Source organism: Thunnus maccoyii, chromosome 8 (assembly GCF_910596095.1).
Source record: "Thunnus maccoyii chromosome 8, fThuMac1.1, whole genome shotgun sequence".
In the NCBI taxonomy this organism is placed as follows: Eukaryota; Metazoa; Chordata; class Actinopteri; order Scombriformes; family Scombridae; genus Thunnus; species Thunnus maccoyii.
This window is the reverse complement of record NC_056540.1, coordinates 7,796,976-7,819,347: the sequence shown is the minus strand read 5'-3', so window position 1 is coordinate 7,819,347 and position 22,372 is coordinate 7,796,976. Positions and strand designations below refer to the sequence as shown.

General features: G+C 40.0%; 2 protein-coding genes across 4 annotated transcripts in view; one reads left to right on the top strand and one right to left on the bottom strand.

The window, feature by feature from the left end:
* The first annotated feature begins 5,656 nt into the window (after positions 1-5,656).
* hdac3 (histone deacetylase 3) lies at positions 5,657-13,850 on the top strand. Of its 3 annotated transcripts, XM_042418698.1 has the most exons (16): positions 6,985-7,134; positions 7,272-7,396; positions 7,878-7,960; positions 8,119-8,261; positions 8,503-8,584; positions 9,174-9,230; positions 9,325-9,380; positions 9,506-9,639; positions 10,315-10,395; positions 10,556-10,629; positions 10,828-10,892; positions 10,997-11,086; positions 11,395-11,453; positions 11,834-11,913; positions 12,126-12,283; positions 12,398-13,850. In XM_042418698.1, the coding sequence occupies exons 3-16, from the start codon at positions 7,892-7,894 to the stop codon at positions 12,465-12,467; spliced, it is 1,218 nt and encodes a 405-aa protein (XP_042274632.1). In that variant the 5' UTR covers positions 6,985-7,134; positions 7,272-7,396; positions 7,878-7,891; the 3' UTR covers positions 12,468-13,850. The 3 variants fall into 3 exon arrangements, with proteins under 3 accessions (XP_042274630.1, XP_042274632.1, XP_042274631.1); XM_042418696.1 differs by lacking the exons at positions 6,985-7,134; positions 7,272-7,396 and adding an exon at positions 5,657-5,860; XM_042418697.1 differs by having other exon boundaries at positions 6,985-7,396.
* Positions 13,851-14,107: 257 nt separating this feature from the next.
* Positions 14,108-22,372, bottom strand: part of myot (myotilin) — a 28,590-nt gene continuing 20,325 nt past the window's right edge. The window contains exons 11-18 of the mRNA XM_042418695.1: positions 21,543-21,693; positions 21,300-21,401; positions 20,501-20,538; positions 19,602-19,740; positions 19,211-19,418; positions 18,846-19,011; positions 18,335-18,468; positions 14,108-16,355 (exon numbers count right to left, since the gene is read on the bottom strand). Coding sequence (XP_042274629.1) covers positions 16,213-16,355; positions 18,335-18,468; positions 18,846-19,011; positions 19,211-19,418; positions 19,602-19,740; positions 20,501-20,538; positions 21,300-21,401; positions 21,543-21,693 — 1,081 coding nt within the window. The 3' untranslated portion in view covers positions 14,108-16,212. The remainder of the gene's footprint in view (positions 16,356-18,334; positions 18,469-18,845; positions 19,012-19,210; positions 19,419-19,601; positions 19,741-20,500; positions 20,539-21,299; positions 21,402-21,542; positions 21,694-22,372) is intronic.

Genomic DNA, 22,372 nt, shown 5'->3' with positions numbered 1-22,372 from the left:
CATTCATGGTCCAATATTCAACTTACACAAGTGTGATGTGGAAACTTGAAGCCACCAGTGCGCAAACACTGAGAGTGGACTTTACAGTGAAGTAGACATCTCTTGTTTCCAGCAGTTTAAACCTGCAGTGTGGAACTTATATAAATGACCATCCATTACATTCGAGCCCTTGCTTAACAAGTTCACGCAATGCTGATTAAGCCTATTACCACCAGATAAATCGCTCTGTATTTCAAGGTATACTGGAGTTTTTAAATCTGGTGTCGGATTTGACATTCCTGCACTGGCCGGGTGAATGCATGCTGCGCACTGGAGACTTCCTCTGGCTGAGCCGGCTAACTTCTGGTTAGCCTTCTGCTAACTCGACTGGGGATAAAATAATTTAGTCATGCAGCTCTTCTAGACTTTCCAAACGTTATTGGACATGGTTGTGTGATGCTCAAAACAATTTATCCACTGTTTTACAGCCGCAACAGTAGCGACGGAGTAAGCTACAGCAGAGCCTATGACATAAGCATTTGTCGACAGTATTTTTGTAATTACTCTCACTGCCAGAAGGGGGAGACAAAAGTCCCACACTGCAGCTTTAACATCTGAAATGAAATATATTTGCATATTCATAGATCCTAGAATATGTAATGGCGGAGAAGGAGTAGACGGCATTTTAAGGATTTTAAAGTGGTAATTATACTTTTCTTGTGGAAAAAAAATTAGATACACATTATTGTTCCAAACAGAGTATTTATATGTTTTAATACTTGTCTGGAGGGATCTTTAAAAATAGCTGAAAATCTGAAGAAACCTTGCTCCATTTTTTCTGTGCTACTCTCTAGCAAGAAGACCTTGTTCACTGTCGTCTTCTCACAGCAGGAAAACAACTTTTGTGTACACAGGGACATGTTTTAGGACATAAAATCCCCTGCTTAGAATAATAAATTGTGTCTGACATGTTTTTCCACAAAGAATGTTCAGTTACCATGTAAAAAAAATAAATCCTAACATTTTCCCTCTACTCTTTTAAAAGTCCAGAATCTATAAATATGCAAATGTGTTTCATTTTTAACTGCTGGGCACAAGATGTCTCCTACTTCACTGTAAAGTCTATTCTCAGTGTTTATGCACTGGAGGCTTCAAGTTTCCACATCACACTTGTGTAAATTGCATACTGTCCCTTGGTTTGCTCCAAACTCAACTGTGAATCAAATCATGCTTGTAGGTACATGCCTTAAACTCAGATTTAAGGAAGAAGAGAAACTTTCCTTCGTCAGCAGATGAATGTAAAAACATCCTTTTAGTGTCAAACTGCACATACATCATTTTGCACAGTGAAGCTCAAACATCCGACTGAATGAATAAAAAGCGAAACACATTTGACTGGAGGGGGGCTTTAAATGAAAATTGGCTTGGTTTTGGCGTGTGCTGTATGAAAGTAAAAGTGATCTGGGAATACCTCAAAAGGGCAGGTACACCCAGGTGAGTGTGACTAAAAGGGAACATGACCTGATGGCCACAGCATCACCTCCAAAGAATGAATATATCAAATACAGCAAGCCCGTATAATATATAAGGGCTATGCCAGGTTCAAATCTGGTTTGTAACGTCAGGAATTCATAACACATGAATCATTCAACCCAGGGAAGTGCTGCCATTTAGCTGCAGGCAGAGAAAGATGGAGAGAGAGAGAGGGGAAGTAAAAAGCAGGGGAGAGAAAGTGAAATTTACATCCTGACATTCCAACGCAAAACAGCCAACAAGCCAACACACATTCTGCAGAGTGAAGGCGAGGCAGTGCTGCTCTCATGCCAGCCTCTCTCCATCAAACACTTCAAAAGCCTTGTATCTTGACAGTGTCTGCCTCAACCGTCACTCTGAAGCAGACTTTTTCCATGTAGACTTTCCACCTTGTCAACCTGAATGTGTAAACTAGTAATCTACAATGTTATACAACACCCCCTAGTCTTTGAATATGGAACAGATTTTTATCTCAGATACCAGTATGATAACTAAGAGCTTAATGTAACCAAAACCTCAAATCCCTTATCAAATCTTATTAGGTTGCCTTTCAACATCTGCAAATAACTGCAGGCTAACTACTCAAAGATGTCTAACTTTGTTGATTGATAAGGAAAAAACAGTACAGTTTTTAGTGGCAGCCTGATTAATGTTCCTTGAAAATGAGATGAGCAGCATAATAAATGAAATGTTAATTATCTGACACATTCAGTTAACAGCTATAGCCTGTAGCTATAGTTCACAAATTACTTCCAAATACTAAAAAGGTCCTGATTCTGAATGAAAATGTTGCTATGATACGAATCAAAGTTTAAGTGGGAGTCATTTTAACCAGCTACCTTTGTTTTCCATTGCTCTTCACTAATAAAAAAAATAAGGAGTTACAAGAGATGAAAGGTTTGAGTGATCACTGGCGCTTAACATATCCAGGTATTTTGACGAATGGGAACCAAATCCAAAATGGAAGAGGCTATTGGAATCTATTCCTAATAACTACATGATACGAGGTTTTGAGAGCCTGATCACACCAGCATTTTGTGAAATTGCAGAGCAAAATCAGTTCATTTTAAAAGGAATTTCCACCATCAGAAGATTTGCTCTCTGGGTGAAGTAAAACTGGGAAAATCGTTTGCGTCACTTGGAACACACCTCACTATGTCCATCTGTATATAGAGTCTGTAAAGCCCACAAACACTAAAAAGGTTACAACCTTTGGGTGCAGTAACACTTGAGTAGGACATCATTTGTCACCAATGAGGTTGGGATAGACTGGACCCAAATGCAGACTGGCAGGTGAAATGAGAAGGTAATTTAAAGCAAAAGCAAAAACTCAGGCTTACAGGTAGCAACGGGAGCTAGTCCAAAACAGATAAGCAGTTCAAAGAGGCAAGGCAGATAGGCAGGAGAAAAACAGGCAAAAAGATTCAAACCACAGGAACAGCAGGAACAGATAAAGTCCAGGATCAGATAGGATCAGGATGGAAGTGTCCCATAAAGCAACTTTGATGAACTGGCAAAGAACAAAGGAAAAGGACTGGTACAAATAGTGAGGAGCTGATGAGGGAATGGGCAGCAGGTGCAGACAATTATTGGATGGATTCAGGTGTGTAGATGGAGAAAGGAGGGAAAGTCTATAATATACTGTAGTTTTTATTTTTTTGGCACTTTATAGACCGAACAATAATTTAATTAATCCAAAAAATAAATTGAAAAACTGATGAGATGAGGCTGAAATAATCATTAGTTGCAGACCTTGTGGAAGCAGCTCACTCATCACTAAATCATTCACTCCTACGCTCCTCCTGTTATTGGTTCATGTGAGTGCATGTCATTGTGTGTGTGCATGTGTGCACAGGAATGGCAGATAGCAGTGTTTATTAGGGTGTACCAATAAATCACACTAAATTTCTCTCAAGGGTTTAGCTGTCACACACACATCAGACACACACACACACACACACACACACACACACACAGACACAGACACTGCAGGCAGACATGACCCTGTCTGTGTAGTTGTGCTGGTAGACCTCTCCGGCACATCTGGTCTGGCCATCTCACACACATGAAAACACACACACACACACACACACACACACACACACACACACACACACACAGAATTCTTTACTGTGATGAAGAGATGAAGAAGAAATTTTAGCTGGTGTATCTTTAAACCCCAATATTACACTAAAAAAAATAACGTGCATGTGGTATGTTTGCTTTGCTTTTACTGCATGTGTGTGTAATCCAGTGGATGCAGAGTAACGTGTCTGCTTTGTGTTATAACTCGTGCACCTTCCTTTCACTGCCACGTGTGTAAAACCTGGTTTCTATCCCTTTATGATCTGGAAAAGTTCCTGCATGCTCTCATTCAGAAGTTTTCTTAATCAACAGGTGTCCAACATAAACAGTGTCACAGTTAGCTCTTTGGTACTGTTTTGAATGCAAGTTATTTTAACTAAACCTGCAGAGACGTGTTATTCTGCTTAATACCGTCAAAATCTACTGATTCACACAGTAGTCCTTTGATATTCCTATTTGACAGTCGTCAGATATTTTTTTAATGGCACATTATTTTTATAGCTGTCAAGCACATACCATCGCAGGAAATGTGTTTTCCCAACATTTGGATAGCAATGAAAAGATTCAGGCTAGGGTTCAAAAAAGCATTTTCCAATAAAATCATTTGGGGTATTTTGTGCAGAGTTTGCCAACAGAGTGAAATTTTGTCTTGGGGGTATTTTAGAAAACTCAAGGTCAAATGATTCACTTTTCTGTTTTTATTATCCCAGAAAGTAATGGGGCTTTTGTGTATAAGAAACAAACTTGACTTTTGAAAGTAATTCAAAATGAATACATAACAAATAAGCAAATCATTCATGAGGAATGACATATTTGTAAATGTATTTATAATTTATTTTGGCCTACTTATATACAAACTCATCATAAATTGTTCTCTTTATATATCCATTTAATTGTACATTAGATTTTTTTCACAAATTTGTCTCCAATTGCTTCAGATTTTGTCCCACAGTAGGCGCTTCCACCATATTTTACCCTGACAGGCCACATACATTTTATGGTAAAGTATCATGACGTGTATGATAGCAAACAAGCTACTGTATGTTTTTATCACTCACACACAGTCTGTGATATCACAGAAAGTACTTTGCCTTTGACAAATAAATTTGTTTTTTAGACATTTTGGATATTTCTTAAACACGTTTCTTTTGTTAGAGGACGGACTTAGAACAGTCAGGAGCCCAAATGAACATTGAAACATGTTTTTCTTGCTGTAATCATTCCTCTTGTTCATACTGACCATTAGAAGATCCCTCCATAATGCACTTACAATGTAAGTGATGGGGGCCAAAATCCACCTTCTGTGTAGAAATGTATTTAAAAGTTTATCTGAAGCTAATATACAGCTTCAGTCATCCAAATGAGTCAAATCAAGTAGAGTTTTTTCAATGTTAGTCTTTTTAGTGCCAAAGTTCCTCTTTTTGTTACTATACTTCCACCGCAGCTCAACAGGGAAACACTCTCCAAGGAAACAAAGAGGGAATTTGATGCTAAAAAGACTGTAAATGTGGCAGATACCCACTTGATATGACTAACTCAGACTACTGAAGCCTCATATAAGCTTCACATCAACTTTAAATGCATTTTTGCAAAAAATGACTGTGTGGACACACTGGATTTTGATTTTGGCCCACATTTGAAGGGGATCTTTTAATAGCCAGTATGAACAGGAGGAATACTACAGCGAGGAAAACCTCTTTCACTGTTCACATGGGTACCTGACTGTTGTTTTAATACAGACTCGAAAAACTCTGAACATATCCTTTAAATTGGGATCAATGACAACCACAAACAGATGAAATTCATTTAATTGTCATATCTCGCTTATCTTCCTTTTTTCCCACCCGCATTCCACGGAGACCCGCCCTACTCTGCCTCTGATTGGCTAGTACTCGTTGCCTTCGTTGTTTAGATTGGTTAGGTTTAGGCAAGGGAAGTGAGATGATTGGGTTAGGGTTAGCGTTCAGAGTTAGAGCCAATCAGAGGTAGAGTAGGGCGGGTCTTCGCAGAATGCGGGTAAAAAAAAAAATGTAACGCCGCTATCTTTCTCCCCCCGCCCCTCTCCACCATTACTGACCCGTCTTGATGACGAAGTACAATCTGTGTTTACCATGGCGGCTATCTGCTAATTGAAAGGAAAATGCGGGTTGTATAGTTGCAAGAACGGCCACACATTTAGGGAAAAAGTAGAAAGATATTTGTTTAAGAATGTCCAACAGAACATCGTATTTTTACGACCCCGACGTGGGCAACTTTCATTACGGTGAGTTCGGTTATCGCAATGAGCCGGCCTGCAGAAGGAAATGGATGCTAATGTAAGCTAGCGACATGCTATGTAGGGATGTGTTTTATTCTTTTAGCATTTCACGCTCTCACAGTGCTTTTTGGGATTTGCTGAGGCAGGTTATCATCATATTACTGTCTCGTATTCATACCTACATGTTGATACAATTTCACAGTTTCCGTGTGTCTCCGTCTGTGCTGTGTGTTAGTTTTAGTTAACGCTTTATTCATCGCTTTGAAGCAACCGCAGTATGTCATACAACCCTCGTACTTTGACAGTTGAAATGAAATAATATTTCAGCACAGTATATGTTCATATAGTAGGATAATGCACCTTAAATCTGATGTTACCGGTGTTTCGGATCCACTATTGACCGTGTTAGCTGGTGACTCTCAGCTGAATGTGTCGTGGGCAATTGGCTCCAAAAAGCCTTATCAATATTACTTTAATCAATACTCATCTGTGTTTATTATCTACACTAAACATTTACGTAACTTAAAATGTGCTCAACAAAAAGCATTAACCTCTTCTATCGTTTTTTTTACAATGTGGGAAACAAACCGCAGCCTGTTGTAGCCTATCTGGGGATTTTATACAGTTATCCTCAATAGCAAAGCGGCTCTGTAGTGCCGCCGCCCCTAAAATATAATATTAAAAAAATAAAATATTAACGATACAGAGGTAAAAATGAGCCCCGGAAAATTCATCTAAATAACTTACGCCATAGTAACAAACATATTAAATGTGCAGCCTCACAGTGAGCTGCCAGCTGCTCTGTTCCTACTGACCACTGACTGGTATTTTAGCTTCTCCTCCGCACCTAATTGGAACATACCACCTGCTCAGGTAAGTATGGGGGTAAGCTACACAGATACTAGGCTTTCAAAGCATACAGAATACCACACAATTATAAACAATGGGTTTTTCTGTTACTTCTGACAATCACAATCTTCCATAAGCATACCAATTGTTCATAAGTGCACAAAGTTCAACCAAATGTCATTTACTACACAAGAGTGTCACCCATCTCCCCACATCCTAACAATGCCCAATCCCTCACTGCCAAGAGGACCCAATGATGCAAACCTGCTTCCACTCTTCCTGATTGAGCAGCTGATCAAACAAAGATAAACCACACTTTACAACCAATGTATTCACTGATTTAAAAACCATGACAAATTAATGGAAACATTTGACTGAAAATAATGATGATATAACAAGCAAAACAATGATGATATTGGGAATAAGGCCTGGTGAATATTCATATTTAAAGAATTAACCTGTTTGTCATTGTGTACGCACAATATGTTCAGTTTGTGGCTAGATATTGTTTACAGACTGTTTGGCCAGTAGCCACCCAGTTTGACCAGTCAAACTTGTGATCCATCAGTGTGGATACTTCAGCGAGATTCAGCATTTCCTCTCAAACAGGCTAACATCTAAAAAGATTCATTTCAGAAAAATGAGTGAAGAAATGTGAATGCTTCTTGTTGCTGAAACCATTTAATTTATAAGGTAAGATAAAAAGGATCCGATGAATATACACTGCACTGAACATTCAATTTAAGATCATTTAAGGCTTTTACGAGGACACCGCCATGTTTGTGTTTTCAACAGCTGCTGTCACCCTAGCAACCACAGACACATTCGGCTGAGAGTCACCAGTTAACACTCGTTAAACCGAAATACCGGCTGTGGAACTTAAAACTTAAATGCTCACAAAAATAATCAAACGATTAAGGCCGTACTATCCATACTATTTGTACTATCTTCTGCAAACTTTCTCTCTTTTTATTTCTCTTATGATGATGGTGTCTTGACACGTGATTAGATGTCTGTGAAGTCATCTGACTGTATATATGCCTCATTTCCTTCCTGTGGGTATTCACCAGAGAAGACCTGTAGTTGTTTTTTTGTATCAAGCACCTGAACCCACTGTGGTTTTGTGGATGTGCACAAGACTGCTCTGTTTCATATAACTTTCCGTCTCTGCCAGGTGCTGGCCATCCCATGAAGCCTCACCGTCTGTCTCTGACTCACAGTCTGGTGTTGCACTATGGACTCTACAAGAAAATGATGGTGAGCAGAAAAGAGCCGTAGTGTCACAGATCCAGACCCTGCTGATGCTTCCAGTTCTGAAATAACACATGCTCAACTAAAATCAGGAGTGAACAGTAAAACTAAAATGTTGTACTGTACATTATGTGTATTTAAAAAAAGCATGTTTGTCTTTTTAGGTGTTTAAGCCATACAAAGCATCACAGCATGACATGTGTCGGTTCCACTCTGAAGACTACATAGACTTCCTACAGAAGGTCAGCCCCAATAACATGCAGGGCTTCACAAAGAGCCTCAACACATTCAACGTCGGGGACGACTGGTGAGAAATAACTGTTTAAAAATATTTTTGACGTTTATTGAAATTCATTGCACAGTAGTAGTGTTTTTTTTTAATGCTGGTTGAAGCAAATAGAGAATAAAACAGATATATAATTAACATTGTTAACTCTGGCCTGTTAAAGAGTCTCATCAGTAATCAGTCTGCAGCTTGAATGCCAGAATTCTCCACCATTTCTCTTTTCAGATGAACACACATAATATTCTGTGTCTTTGTGTTTCAGTCCTGTATTTCCGGGTCTTTTTGAGTTCTGCTCAAGATACACTGGAGCCTCTTTACAGGGCGCTACACAGCTCAACCACAAGGTAACACGCATGAAGACACACACACACACACCTACACGCACACACACAATTCAGTGTCAGCGTCACCACAGTGAACGTCAGGAGCATCGTAAGCACTGATTTAGTAGATTTAGTTTTTATTGATGCAGGCATGTTGTTGATAAAAGATGAACATATGTGAGCCAGATGGTAACTAAATCACTGGACGTCTCATCCTTAAACACTTTTAACTCTTCTTTGTTGTCCTTTCTGACACGGCAGAAACACGGTCGTAGCACTGCTGGTAGACTGGTCACTAGGGATGCTATCGTTATGATTTTATCAATACTACTGCTCTTATCAATATTCTATTTCTTCATTCTTCTTTCTTTATTACAAAATAACTTTTTAAAAATGTATTATTTAAAAAAAGAAACAAATCAGAACATGATTAGAATTGATTCATATTTTAAATATAACTAAATGTTGTTTCTAGAGCAGCAACAGAGAGCAGAGGAGTAATTTTAGAACTGGTTTCAATTCAGAACCGGGTTTCGGGGGGCATCCCTGGTCAGGACTACAGAGTCTTGGTGATTTAATGACCTTTAAATGATTCTACTTTATTTTCCAGATCTGTGACATTGCCATCAACTGGGCTGGAGGACTGCATCATGCCAAAAAATTTGAGGTCAGAGTGAAGTCTTTATGTTGTTTAGTCACATTGTGCTGCGGATGCTTCTTTGCTTATTAAAGGACTAAAATGTTTTTTTCTGTATTTGCAGGCGTCTGGGTTTTGCTACGTCAATGACATCGTCATCAGTATACTGGAGCTACTCAAGTAAGAGTCCCGACACTCATCTAAATAACCTTCATCAGTGTTTCCTGTGTTTGTTTCTCTCTTTACAACTGTGTGTGTGTGTGTGTGTGTGTGTGTGTGTGTGTGTGTGTGTGTGTGTGTTACAGATACCACCCTAGGGTTCTGTACATCGACATTGACATTCACCACGGTGACGGTGTCCAGGAGGCCTTTTACTTGACTGACCGTGTCATGACTGTGTCCTTCCATAAATATGGGAACTACTTTTTTCCAGGAACAGGTGAGTGCTGCTTTAAACATCTTAAGAAATGTTTTGTTGTACAGTTTTTTAGAGCACCACCACGAGCCTTTACATTCATTTATTTGAATGCATTTTTTTAGTTGTTTTTTCTATAAAATGTCAGAAAATGGTTTTAAAAAATGCCCTTTATAATTTGCCAAAGCCCAAGTTGATGTCTCCAGATGTCTTGTTTTGTCTGACCAACAGTCCAAAGACCAAACACATTCACTTCACCATCACAGAAGACAAAGAAAACCATGAAATCCTCACGTTTGAGTAGTTGGAGCCAGTTAATATTTGGTTAAAAATAGACCAAAAAAGGAATGAATTGATTATCAAAATGGTTTCCAATTAATTTTCTCTCAGTCGACTAATCATTGCAGCTCTACTTATAAGCAGAACAAAAAATTCATTAATGTTCTTTAAATATAATACATGTACAGCTAAGTACCTGCTCGTTAAATAGATGAACTCCAACATTTCTTTATTCCATCTTCAGGTGCTGCTGTAGGAAGTGTGATGGTGACAAATAACCAACCTGAAACATTTATGATTTAGTGTTCTAAACATTTTTACACTTGTGGAAAAAGGGAACTGTTTTAATACAGTATGTTGTTAATGTGTTGTCTCTGTACAGGTGTGTATTAATACAGTGTGTGTGTGTGTTTGCTGCAGGTGACATGTATGAGGTCGGGGCAGAGAGCGGCCGGTACTACTGCCTCAATGTTCCTCTCAGAGACGGCATTGATGACCAGAGTGAGTTCACCTCCTGCAAACATCACATTATATCAGAGTACATACGCAACATAACAAAACACATAAAACTGCATTATTATTATTATGTTGACTGTGTCAGTAGCTCAGTCAGCTGGTCATAGTATGAGCCACAGCCAACCTGTGTGTGTGTGTGTGTCAGGCTACAGACAGCTGTTCCAGCCGGTTATTAAGCAGGTGGTGGATTTCTACCAGCCGACCTGCATCGTTCTACAGGTCAGTGTGTGATTCATAATCTCTGATGCGTTCTTCGTCTGTTTCGTTAACTGTTGTCATGTGAGCTAACGGATCATTTACTCTACATATGTGAGGAAATCACAGATGCTCCAGGATACAGTTTATTTAGACTTTGAGTAAAACGTCCTGGGATGATTGTTGACACGTTTTTTTAGTCAGCATGCTTTGTCCTTCCAGTGTGGAGCAGACTCTCTGGGCTGTGACAGACTGGGATGCTTTAACCTCAGTATACGAGGACACGGGTGAGACTGGCTTATCATCTGTTTCCTAATGATAGGCAATAACTTCTTTTAATTCTCTTTTGCTTGTGTATTAAAGCGTGTTTGCTTTGTTCTCTGTGGTGCAGCGAGTGTGTGGAGTTTGTAAAGAGTTTTAAGATTCCGCTGCTGGTCCTGGGAGGAGGAGGATACACCGTCAGGAACGTGGCTCGCTGCTGGTGAGTCTGATTCACACTCAGTGAGAAACACAGAACCTATAAAATCTATTCACCTCCCTTGGAAGTTTTCATGTTATTGTTTTACAGCGAGGGTGTGAATACTTTTTACAGGCACTACAATCTTTCTACACATAATTTGGCATTTTGATCAAGAGCTGAGAGAGGTGATATGTTGTCACTGGTTGAATATGGGTGTAATTACATGAGTAAAGAAATAAACGTGACATTAACAACCCATAAATTCACTTTGAGGCGAGTCAGGACATGGACAACTGCTTTAATTTCTGTTGTGTTGCGTTCTGTTGCAGGACCTTCGAGACGTCTCTGTTACTGGATGAATCCATCAGTGATGAGCTGCCTTACAGCGGTGAGTTGTACTTTAATACACTGCATATAAACAGCTCTGATTTGCAGCTTTGCACCTCAAATTTGTCTTTTTATTGCTGCCTCCAGTATCAGATTACTCATGTTAATGAGAAAATGCACTCTGCACACATGCCGTCATATTGAACATCTAAAATTTTGGCGCCATCTGTTGGAAGATCAGTGTAACTTGTAGAAGTGGTATTTCTAATGCAGCTCACACAATGACTTGACCTTTTAAATTTACATCTCACTACATCATTCTTGGTTCTTTGATTGTTGATATTGTTGCTGTAATGTAAATGTGACAGAAAAAGATGTACTTATCTTCTCTGAAATCTTGCCATCATCATCATCATCCTCTTCTTTTTCTGTCCTTCACAGAGTATTTTGAGTACTTTGCTCCAGACTTCACGCTGCATCCTGACGTCAGCACCAGGATAGAAAACCAGAACTCCAGACAGGTAAAACATCAATCCACACTAAGCAGGTCTGCAGGACCAAAGGAAAAATATTGAGGTGGATTACTTTCAGTCAAGGCTTCAAAAAGCGCTTTAACGACGCTTAAACACAGTCTGTCGTTCTTCCTTCCTGTCTTGCATCTGTTGAATTGTTGAGGTTACTGGTTACATGAATCTAGTGTGCAGTTTATCTGACTGTGTGCATGTGTGTGCAGTACTTGGAGCAGATCCGTCAGACGGTGTTCGAGAACTTGAAGATGCTGAACCACGCGCCCAGCGTCCAGATCCACGACGTTCCCTCTGACATGCTGAGCTACGAACGCACCGACGAACCCGACCCAGATGAGAGGGGCGGCGAGGAAAACTACACCAGGTTAGCTCACTCATTAAACACTAAATAAATAAAAAAATATATTAAAGCATGACAAAATACAAAACAAAAACATGTCAAATTGGTGAGTTAACTTCCTGTACCTAACTTCCACAGGCCAGAGGCAGCCAACGAGTTCTACGACGGCGACCACGACAACGATAAAGAGAGCGATGTGGAAATTTGACCCGCCTGAACACATGTGGAGGAACTTTCCTTCACAGCTTTCTGTTTCCATCGCCCGCGGTCTCCAAACCTCACGTCACCACTGCAGATTTACCAGAAACTCTGAAACTAACGTGCCAGTTCTGGATGGACTGAAAAGACTCTTTGGGCGATCCTTCTCTCGTAGGTTCTGTTTCTAGTCTTGTGTATAACGTCACAGAGTTCACTGAGGATGAGCCCGAATTACATTTACAAGTGGGATAAACGTTTATTATGATGGATCCAGAAACATCAGGTGTTAAATCTCTGTTTGTGTGAAAAGAAAACAGGATGGATGCTCCTTTTTGTTTTAATTTTCAAACAATATCAGGGCTCAAAACAGGGTTTTTTTTCCTTTCTGTATATGTCAAATGTCTATATTTTGGTAATAGCAATTTTTAAAACATTTTTCTGCTTGTTATATTGTCCATGTTATCCCAGTAATAAGATGTATTTGACTGTTGAAAGAGGAAAAATTCACCTGTAACTCATTTTAAAAGTCTGTTCAATCAATCAACTCATCATTTGTAAATCTATTTGGATTCAGGAAACAGCCACAGTAATGTGTTTTTCACCACACATCACTCCTCACATAGAACAAATATCATCATCTAAAATAGAAGATAATCCAGCGACGGTTTCCATCAGAAAAGTCGTGAGGAGTTGTTGATTTATTTCATCGTACAAGTGGCATGCATGAGTTAAAAGCTGTTCAAGGACACATTACTCACATATTTATCAGGTCAGATGTTTAAAACATCACTTTTGTTTTTAGACAGAATCTCAGTAGTACAAACTATTCCAAGTCTCTTTATACTCATTATTTGGAAACTGTAAACAAAGCAGCCTCATGTGCCTTAAAGCTCTGAGAAGCTGAGCACTGGTGTAGAGCTGGACACATGTTCACATCAACTTCAACTTTTAACTTGACACCAATTTGGATTTCTACAAGTAAACATCCGTAGCTTGTTCTGTAAATGAGGCCACTGGACTGGAACTACTCTCCTGTCTTTTCATTCCTTTTCTCTTTTTCCTCTGCTCTTTACTGTATATACATATAAATGTATGAGCCGTGAATGTGTTTCTAATGTAGAAGAGGACACCGTGATGATGATGCTGGTAGTTTGTTAGTGCAGCATTTGGGATAAAAGCAAGAAGTTGACACGGTGATCAGATGTCAGAGTGCTGGTCCCTCACTGTGTTACAGATGTACATGAGTGGCAACTGAGGTGTGAAGCCACAGTAGAAACACTTAATGCCGTCTATTACTCTGGTCCTCTTTTAGCCAGAAACAGGTTTTATGTGATTTTTGATATATTGTTGTCAGCAACTTTTGTTTTTAATAAAATAAAGAAATTGAACCACACATGAGCATTTGAAAGTATTTTAAAGTCAGATCGCCACTAGGGGGCGACCTGGTGACTTCCTTTCACACACGCACTTCAACCCTGAGGTTATCCAGACATTACCTGGAGGAGCTGTATGTGTGAACGCAAGTGTCTGAATCAGGTGGGCTGTACATTAAACAGACTTTACCCTGCCAGCTCACTAGTACAATGTCTGTGTAATGTCTGATTGAACCACCATGGCAAATGTAAAAAAAAAACACACCGAGAGGAAAAGCCAAGGTCACATAGACTTTATTCCTCATTCATCCAGTGATATGTAGAACATCTGACACAACAAACAGTACTTAAGGAGAATACACACTACTACCTGCAGTTTAAAATCTCGACAGAAAGGGCCTAACTTACCAAAACTACTCTGGTGCTTTAAGCAAATCCAATCTTTAACCCTGTTTCATTCAAACTTTATCGTGACAAACTGTAGAAATATTGTATCTAGAAACATTACGTTTCAGTGAAATCAGTTTACATTGTAATGGGCTGCATTTGAACTATAGTTTTCATCAGGTTGTTATTATATATGTTATTATATATCTATATGGGCATCTTCAAAGGGATTCCTGCCACTGATCTGTGGCCACACAGGGTTAAACACCAGCTTTTCAGTTTGCATGCAGATCCAGCCAAAAATACAACATTTTTTGTGAAATTAGCTCCTGGCTGGCACTAACAAGCAGTTCCATGGTAAGCAGGCAACTCAAGCCTCTTTTTGATAGACTGTATTATATAAGGCTGTGGTCAGAAATTTGAGAGTTTGGCAAATCTGGGCCCAGGATGACATACTGATACCCATATTCAACTGAACATGAAGAATTACATGCATTCAAGGAGAAAAACACATTTCTGCCTCTTGAATAAAGTGAATAAACTTCGTATCTGCACTGCAGATGTGATAAAATGTAAACTTTTCAAATAAGTAAGGTCTGAATGTTCTTTTAAGTGCAGAGCAGGTTTTGTGTTCAGTTGTAGAGGCTGGGTATCAAAATGAAAGCCTGTTGTTTGTCCAACTCATCAATACACCTCTGGTTTCAGCCTTCTGCAGGCAAGAGAAGGGCAACTTAACAGTCCCAACACTGATAACTAATAACTTCAAATAAATATTCATTCACAGACACTGTATATTAGAAACCAACTTTAAAACAATTAGACTGAATTTACACCACAGCAGAGAATCTGAGAAGTGATCGACTGTGATATCTGAGATTTCTTTCAACATCAAAACTTTAAAAATCTGATTTTCTATTGCAGTAAATGTAGCTTTACAGACACACGGCATGAGAGGCAGCAGCAGCTGAAATTCAGAGACAAACATATACATTCTGAGGCTCAAACACAAAACCATCTTTACTCAACTACGAGTTAGAGGAAGAGCGACAAGGAGACAGTTGTCAGGGTTTAAAGTGCAGCATCTGATCGATGTTGGCCGTGCTGGATTGTGAGTCTGCTGTCTATGTTCTAACTCTAGACTATGGAGGAGAGCCGGAAACTGTGTTTCAAGATGGCGCACATTCATTTAAAGTGTTTACTAGTACATTTTCTCTCTTTCTGGTTTGCCACTGTGTTCTGCATTAGAGTCCAGTGTCCCTGGCCCTGCCTGCTTGTAATAAACACATTACATTAAGAGAACAAATAGCTTTTGTAGGCTCAGGTCCAGTTTTACAAATGTTAGACCTTCATAATTTAAATATTTTACACAAATAGTGATGAGTGACATCATATCCTGTCATCAGTTTTACAAATACGTCCTTTAAATTAGGGAGATGTTTCCTGGCTGCAGGGGATTTTTTGTTGTATTGTGCTTGGCCGCTGGGATAAAACAGGCATCAGGGCTGACTCTGCCACACCGTATCCAGGTCTATTAATACATCCACATGACCTCGACACACCATTTTGCTGAGAGCAGACAGGACAAGACAGACGGGCAGAGTAGAGAGGCGTACAGACGTGTATCAAACATGAACTCTGCAGTTGTACACAATAAACAGAGGAAGAAGGATGGGCACAGCGCTAACAAACTGCAGCAGATGGACAACATGATGAGTTTAAGTCAGAAGGAACTTGACCGCACTAACTATGGAAACATTTTTCTCAAATTAGCCACCAAGTGTTTCCTCTCAGCTTAAAACATATTCTTTAAAAAGACCTGTTTGAAATATCTCAAAACTTCTGACGGATGGAAGAAGGGTTGTCATGAACGTGTGAAATTCTTAAAAACTGCATCACAGTGTTTTGCAGATGTTCACATATTAGACTCGGGCCCAGTTGTGAGATGAGTGATTGTGAATGCAGGATGAGACTGACTGGGGGGGGATTAGTTAGGATCTACAGCTCTTCGCTCTCATACAGCGGGGCGGTGTGCTGGGCGGGGCGCTCCACGGTCAGAGCGGGCACGTGGCTCAGAGACGACAGCAGCTTCAACGTCTTCGAGCCAGGGGGCGCCGTTTTCATGGGTTGGGTTGCGCGAGCTGGGAGGGACAGAGAGAGAGGGGTGAGGCGAAACATTGTAGAACAACAGTTTTACATTTGTTATACAGATTCAAAGGGCACCATCATTTTTATTGTAGTGCGAATATACCCAAAAGAACCGACATACACTATACTCTTATAGCCAGAAAGGTCAGATCATCTGATGACAGATTATTCTATAAATTGTGACTATTAATAATATCAAAGAGACCACAGGAATCATGTAATAACCTCCCACTGCAGGATAAAAAACACATTTTTAAAATCACTTTATAAACAGATGTTTTGTTTATTCATAGAATAATATGAGTAACACTGTTGGTGTCACCGACAGCAGCAACAGTTTTTATTGGTTGGACAGACTAAACATTCCTTTCATGCCAGGTGTCTGAAAATAACTCTTCTACCCCGCAGCACAGCAAAGCACAGCACAGCATGGCATGGCTCAGTGCCTGATATGTAACTTACACACATTTGTAGAAACAACGGCTCCTCATGTTTCACATTTTTAAACATGCAAAATGATTTATTAGCGATATGAGTTTCATGCATCTGACTGAGCGATCATATGTAATATGTGCCAGTAAGTTTGTGACGTGTGTCCTCTGGGATTTGTGAGTGTTCTTAGTTCATGTAATCAATATCACTAACTTTTACACTTCGTTAAGACTCAAAATAAACACCGAAGTAAACATTTTATAATAAAAACAGCTCCAAGTAAACCCCCTCTACTGCTCTCACTCAGGTCTAAATACTGACACACAGTCGCATGCTGATCTCAATACACCCGTCAGTTCTTATTCATGTAAATATTAACCAATGACACAGATCAAGAGGATCTATTGGAAGTATTGCTTGTAATAATTAATTAACTGGGATAGACACCAACTGATGTGGTTGTAAGAGGCAACAGAAGTGAGCAGACATATCCAGGTGATATAGAAATGTAGAACTGAATCCACAGCTGGTACATTAAAAGTATCAAAGGGATATTGTATTGCAGTTCCCACACAATTAACATCAATGTATGTAGTGTACCTTTGCCACTTATAAGAGTTTTTAATTGTGATATTTTATGTATATTTTCTGTTCAAAACTGTATATTTTTGTCTCTGTACCTATAGTCTGAAATTAAAGTGAAACTAAACTGAATTATAATACCATCTATATACAGTAGGTATGGTACTGTCTATTTTAGGTGTGGCAATAAAGCAATTCATTGTAAAACACTGCATGATGAGCTATATAGTGTCACACAAAATCGGAACTTAGGTAAACAAGCACAGTAATGTATTAAAATGTATTTCATTAGCAGAGCAATAAAAACACATTTTAAACAAAACTGTCTGAGAATTATTTAATGGTGATGTTTGCCGAGCAAGTAAACACACACAATAATGTGGCACTTTCTGTTTTCATTCATTTTAAATTGTATGGTTGTGGAAAGTATGTTAGTAACTGTACGTCTTTAATTACATATACTTATTACCTGATAGAAAACACTGTCAGACTTTCACTTTCAGCTCATGTGAAACAGAGGAACAGGTAGTTTTGTGTGCAGTCTTTGTTGGTCCTCTCTGTCTCCACAGAGCAGATGGTGTGTTATGTGATCAAGCAGAAACCTAATAGCTGTGTTGTATTTTCCTGTACTGTGATCTCTCTCAGCAGTGGTTGGAGCTTCCACTCATCGCTGTGGCTTGGTGATTAAGCAGTATTCTTTAGGTAAGCTGAACAGCTCCATGCCTCACATCTTCATCAAGTTTCCACTTGATCACGTAACACAGCATTTGTTTGACGTGTTCCAGGCTATAGAGCTGGATTCAGTCTAGCGTTGAGTGCCGGACATTCTCCATCTGCTGTTTGATTTTACAGCCCGGGCTGCTATGGTAACCATCAGGTTATCTCATACAACAGGTAGCTCAGATATTCTCTTTAAAAAGATCATTTGCATGGAAGGAAGAACACACAGAGGACTTACAGCCGACATCCAGCCTGGCGTTGCATGTGGACATGCCAGCTTCATTGATGGCAGAGAGAGTGTACCAACCAGCATCAGACTTCATCACCCTCTCTATCAACAAGCACTGCCTGCCTGACCCGTCCTGGTACAGACTGTGGAGAAACAGACAGATTCAAATGTTAATTTATCTCCAACACTGTCCAAATGATCTGGCAAACAAAAATGCATGCACAATTTAAAAATAATAGTAAATATACTGAGGTATAGTGTGTGATTTATATATTTTTAAAAAAATTTGGTCCATTTTGCTTATTGTGATTATTGTTCAGTGGTGCAGTCATTAAGGGAAATATTGAGTAATACCTCTCTCAGATAAAGGTGAATATGATTCAACAACAGGATTGAGGCAGTAAACAAAATGTACTTTATAAAATAATTAGATAGATTTATAAAAGAGTGTATAACATTTGATGTACAGTACTGCTTGAGGAGGGATTTGGGTGTAACAAAGTGCTTTCAATTAACTCACCTCATTCTGTTGGGGTCAATGCGCAGCATGTCTTTATCTTTCTTCCAGAAAAGCTGTGGAGGAGGAGAGGCGTCCACTTTACACTCTAACCTGACAGTGTCGCCCTCTAGAGCTCTGGAGTTCGACATCTTCTGGACGAAGGTGGGAGGACGGAGAGCCTCCTGGGCTGCAGAGAGGGAAAAGAAATTGTCAAAACTTTAAGAGCACAGCTGACGTCCTTAACTGTGCAAAATTCAGTGCCAAGCTGAAGACAGAACTTTACGAAGTACAAATTTCCATTTAAAATCTATGACTTTATTACCAGGCTGAATTTTATGTGACAGCCTAAAAACGTGATGTATCGACAGGAGGTAATTACATTTTACCTATTACATCAAGCTTCATGGTAAATCTGCTCTCTCCCGCACGATTCTTGGCGACACACTCATACACGCCAGCATGGTGCACTGTGACGATCTCTATGATGAATGAGTGCATTCCTTTCTCACACACCAACATCTTATGGTAATCATCTGGACGTATGGCTTTACCGTCCAGGTACCAGCAGACATCTGGGGTGGGGAGGCCTCCAACCTGAATGTAGGGAAAAGAGAATGTTATTCACTCTTTATTTATTGTTGCATGATCGCACCATTAGTGCATAGACTGACTTGTATAAGTAATAGTGAGTCCCCTAACCCTACAGTAATACAGACTTTACTGACTGTAAAGGTGAAGACATCAGAGTTAATCTGTGTGTGTGAGTGAATGCTTCACCTTGAAGTCAATCCTACAGAAGCGTCCCTCCTCCACAGTGAGGTCTGGAGGGATCTGTAGGAAGCGAGGAGCGTAACATTTCTCCTGGATGGCTGATCCCTCATTTCCCCTCTCATCTGTCCCTGAGTGGTGCCTCCCCCTGCAGCGAGAGAGAGATTATTTATTCATAACGCAATGATACCTCACTTTCAATGACTGAATTTTACAGTCCACTAGTTACAACACACACACAAACATAAGCGACCATAGTAACACTAAATCCTGTGCCATTTCTGTCCTCTGACAGCATGGCTACTATATGAGGGACTGGAGTCATTTGTACCGCTCCTGACATGAATCAAAAGTTTCCTGGACAGTTGGAAACCCTTGGGGATAAAATCTTTCTCCCAGTTCTCCCTGGAATCCCATAAAAAGACGTAAAGTTGCAAAATGATCCTTATTTGGGTTTTATTTCAGCCTTTGGTCCCTTCTACTCTGCAAAATGGGTACTCTGGGTAATTTATCTTGGCTTTAAATCTTGTTTTATACAATTCAGTTTTATCAGTTTCCAGAACTCTAGAGAAACTGGTGACAAATGTTTTGACTTAAGAAAGTGGTCAGGTTGAAAAATACAAACTATTTCAATGGATGCTCCAATGACGTAATCTGCAAAGTATCATGCATGACTGCACAGAGCAGCTTGAGGCTTGGTTACCACACTCAAATGGACAGAAACAAAAAGTGTCATGAGCGGGAGATATCTGAAAAACAAATGGCCACTATAAATTTACAACTGCATGGATAGAGTATTTCTACACTGGATGGCAATCTCAGGGGAGTTCCTCTGCCACAGGGTGCAATGTTGACTGGAAACTTGGGTTAATAATTATAAGCACTATTGATGGGTGAGGCGTATTTACCATAGTCCACCTGTGTGTCTTCCCTCTGGTGAATCTGGCTGTAACAGAAAACAGATCAATATAAAAGCAGAGGTAATGGCAGGTTTGCACTTTGAACACCAACAATACTGGTTGACAGGTTGACAAAATGCCAGGAGGGTAACTCTGTGTGTGTGTGTGTGTGTGTGTGTGTGTGTGTGTGTGTGTGTGTGTGTGTGTGTGTGTGTGTGTGTGTGTGTGTGTGTGTGTGTGCGTGCGTTTGTGTGTGTATATATTTTGACACAATAGTCCTGTTGTCACCAATGAAAGAGGCTCGTTCTCAGAAAGCGGGCTGGAAATAGCAGCTGACAAACCTTGTTGGCTTGAGAGGACATGTGTGTCTGTGTGTGTGTATTCGCTTGTTGTGTTGGTGTTGAGTGTGAAAGAGGCAGAGAATAGATGGTGCAAAGCCCTGTGAGCGGCAGAGGCTTTTTGACAGAACAACCTCCCCCTCCCCACCCACCCCCACACACAGTTGAACTGGTCAAAATGACAGCATGAGACAGTTCACTGGGGCTGCTGATTATACTGCCTGGCCTTTTCAGCTTTGGACTCGGGAGCCCATTGGGAGGCCCTGAGAGGGAAACTGGCTCCCTGTGCAGCCATTCAGAGCCAAATGCCTGTAATAATGTGTGGTCCTCACTTAATAGCAAAATGAAAGCTCATGGGTTTTGGACCAGAGCCAACATAAATGTTCATCAAGGTCGACACTGCAACACACACACTACAATGTGAAGACACACTGTTGGGAACTCTGAGATTGAAGGTTGTTAACTCGTACCTGGTCTATCTGCGAGTCTGAAAGATTGTCTTGGTCGAACACGTAGGTGGCGTTGTCTGGACCCAGCAGCCTGCGAGCCATACGCTCCTCATAGGACAGTTTCTGTTGCAGACAAAGCATGTGTATTGTTAATTTTATTGAAATGATTCTTTTGACTTCTTACATGGTTTGCATGGGGCACACACACACACACACACACACACACACACACAAACACACACACACACACACACGACCAGGCACCTGGCTGTTTCTCCTTCTGGCCTCCTTTGAGCGCAGCTTCTTTTCCAAATCCTGGATGAGGGCGTCTTTGGAGCCCTGGATGTCTTCATCTGTGGAGCGAGAGGAGGAAGGCCGAGGAGCCACAGTCTTCTTCAGGATGGGCTTAGGAAGACTGGGAAAGAAAAACACAGAAAAAGAGAAGTGTTTATTATAATTATATGAAGAAAGAATGGAGGAACAGAGGTTAGAGAGAGAGAGAGATGAGGAAGTGAGGCACTATTGAGCTTTAATCCTGCAAAAAACCCTTATTCAACGTTTCTTTTAATGAGCTTTTGTCCTTAACTGCCTGGTTGAAAAGTGCTGTGACCAATATACAAGTTGTTGTACTTCATTTATGAAACAAAACACTAACATATGTGTGGAAATACCAAACAGAAATACCACAAATTGTCCATACCTCTACTTTAAGGCACTTGTATGATCTTTATTATTTCTAGGTCTTTTAAACATTTTCAATCATCACTGTATCTGTGAAGGATAGTGTATGGCAATCATCCAGTTGGTACAATGTCTGGGAAAACTGGGCTAAATTCAAATACTGAACTAGAGTTTTGCTGATACTAATACTGGTATTATCCCCATGGGGTGGTCACATCCACAGTTGGGGTCCACTCACTGTTAAATGAGGATGTAACTGAAGAGAGGGAGTCACTGATGGAAGTGTAGCACCATCAGGGTTGAGAAATAGAGTCTAAACCTCCTACCCTCTTGACTATGTACATTTTGCTTGTTGAAACTGTGTTTTTTTGGTATGCAGTTATGAGAAATGTGTGTAATAATATGCATGATGT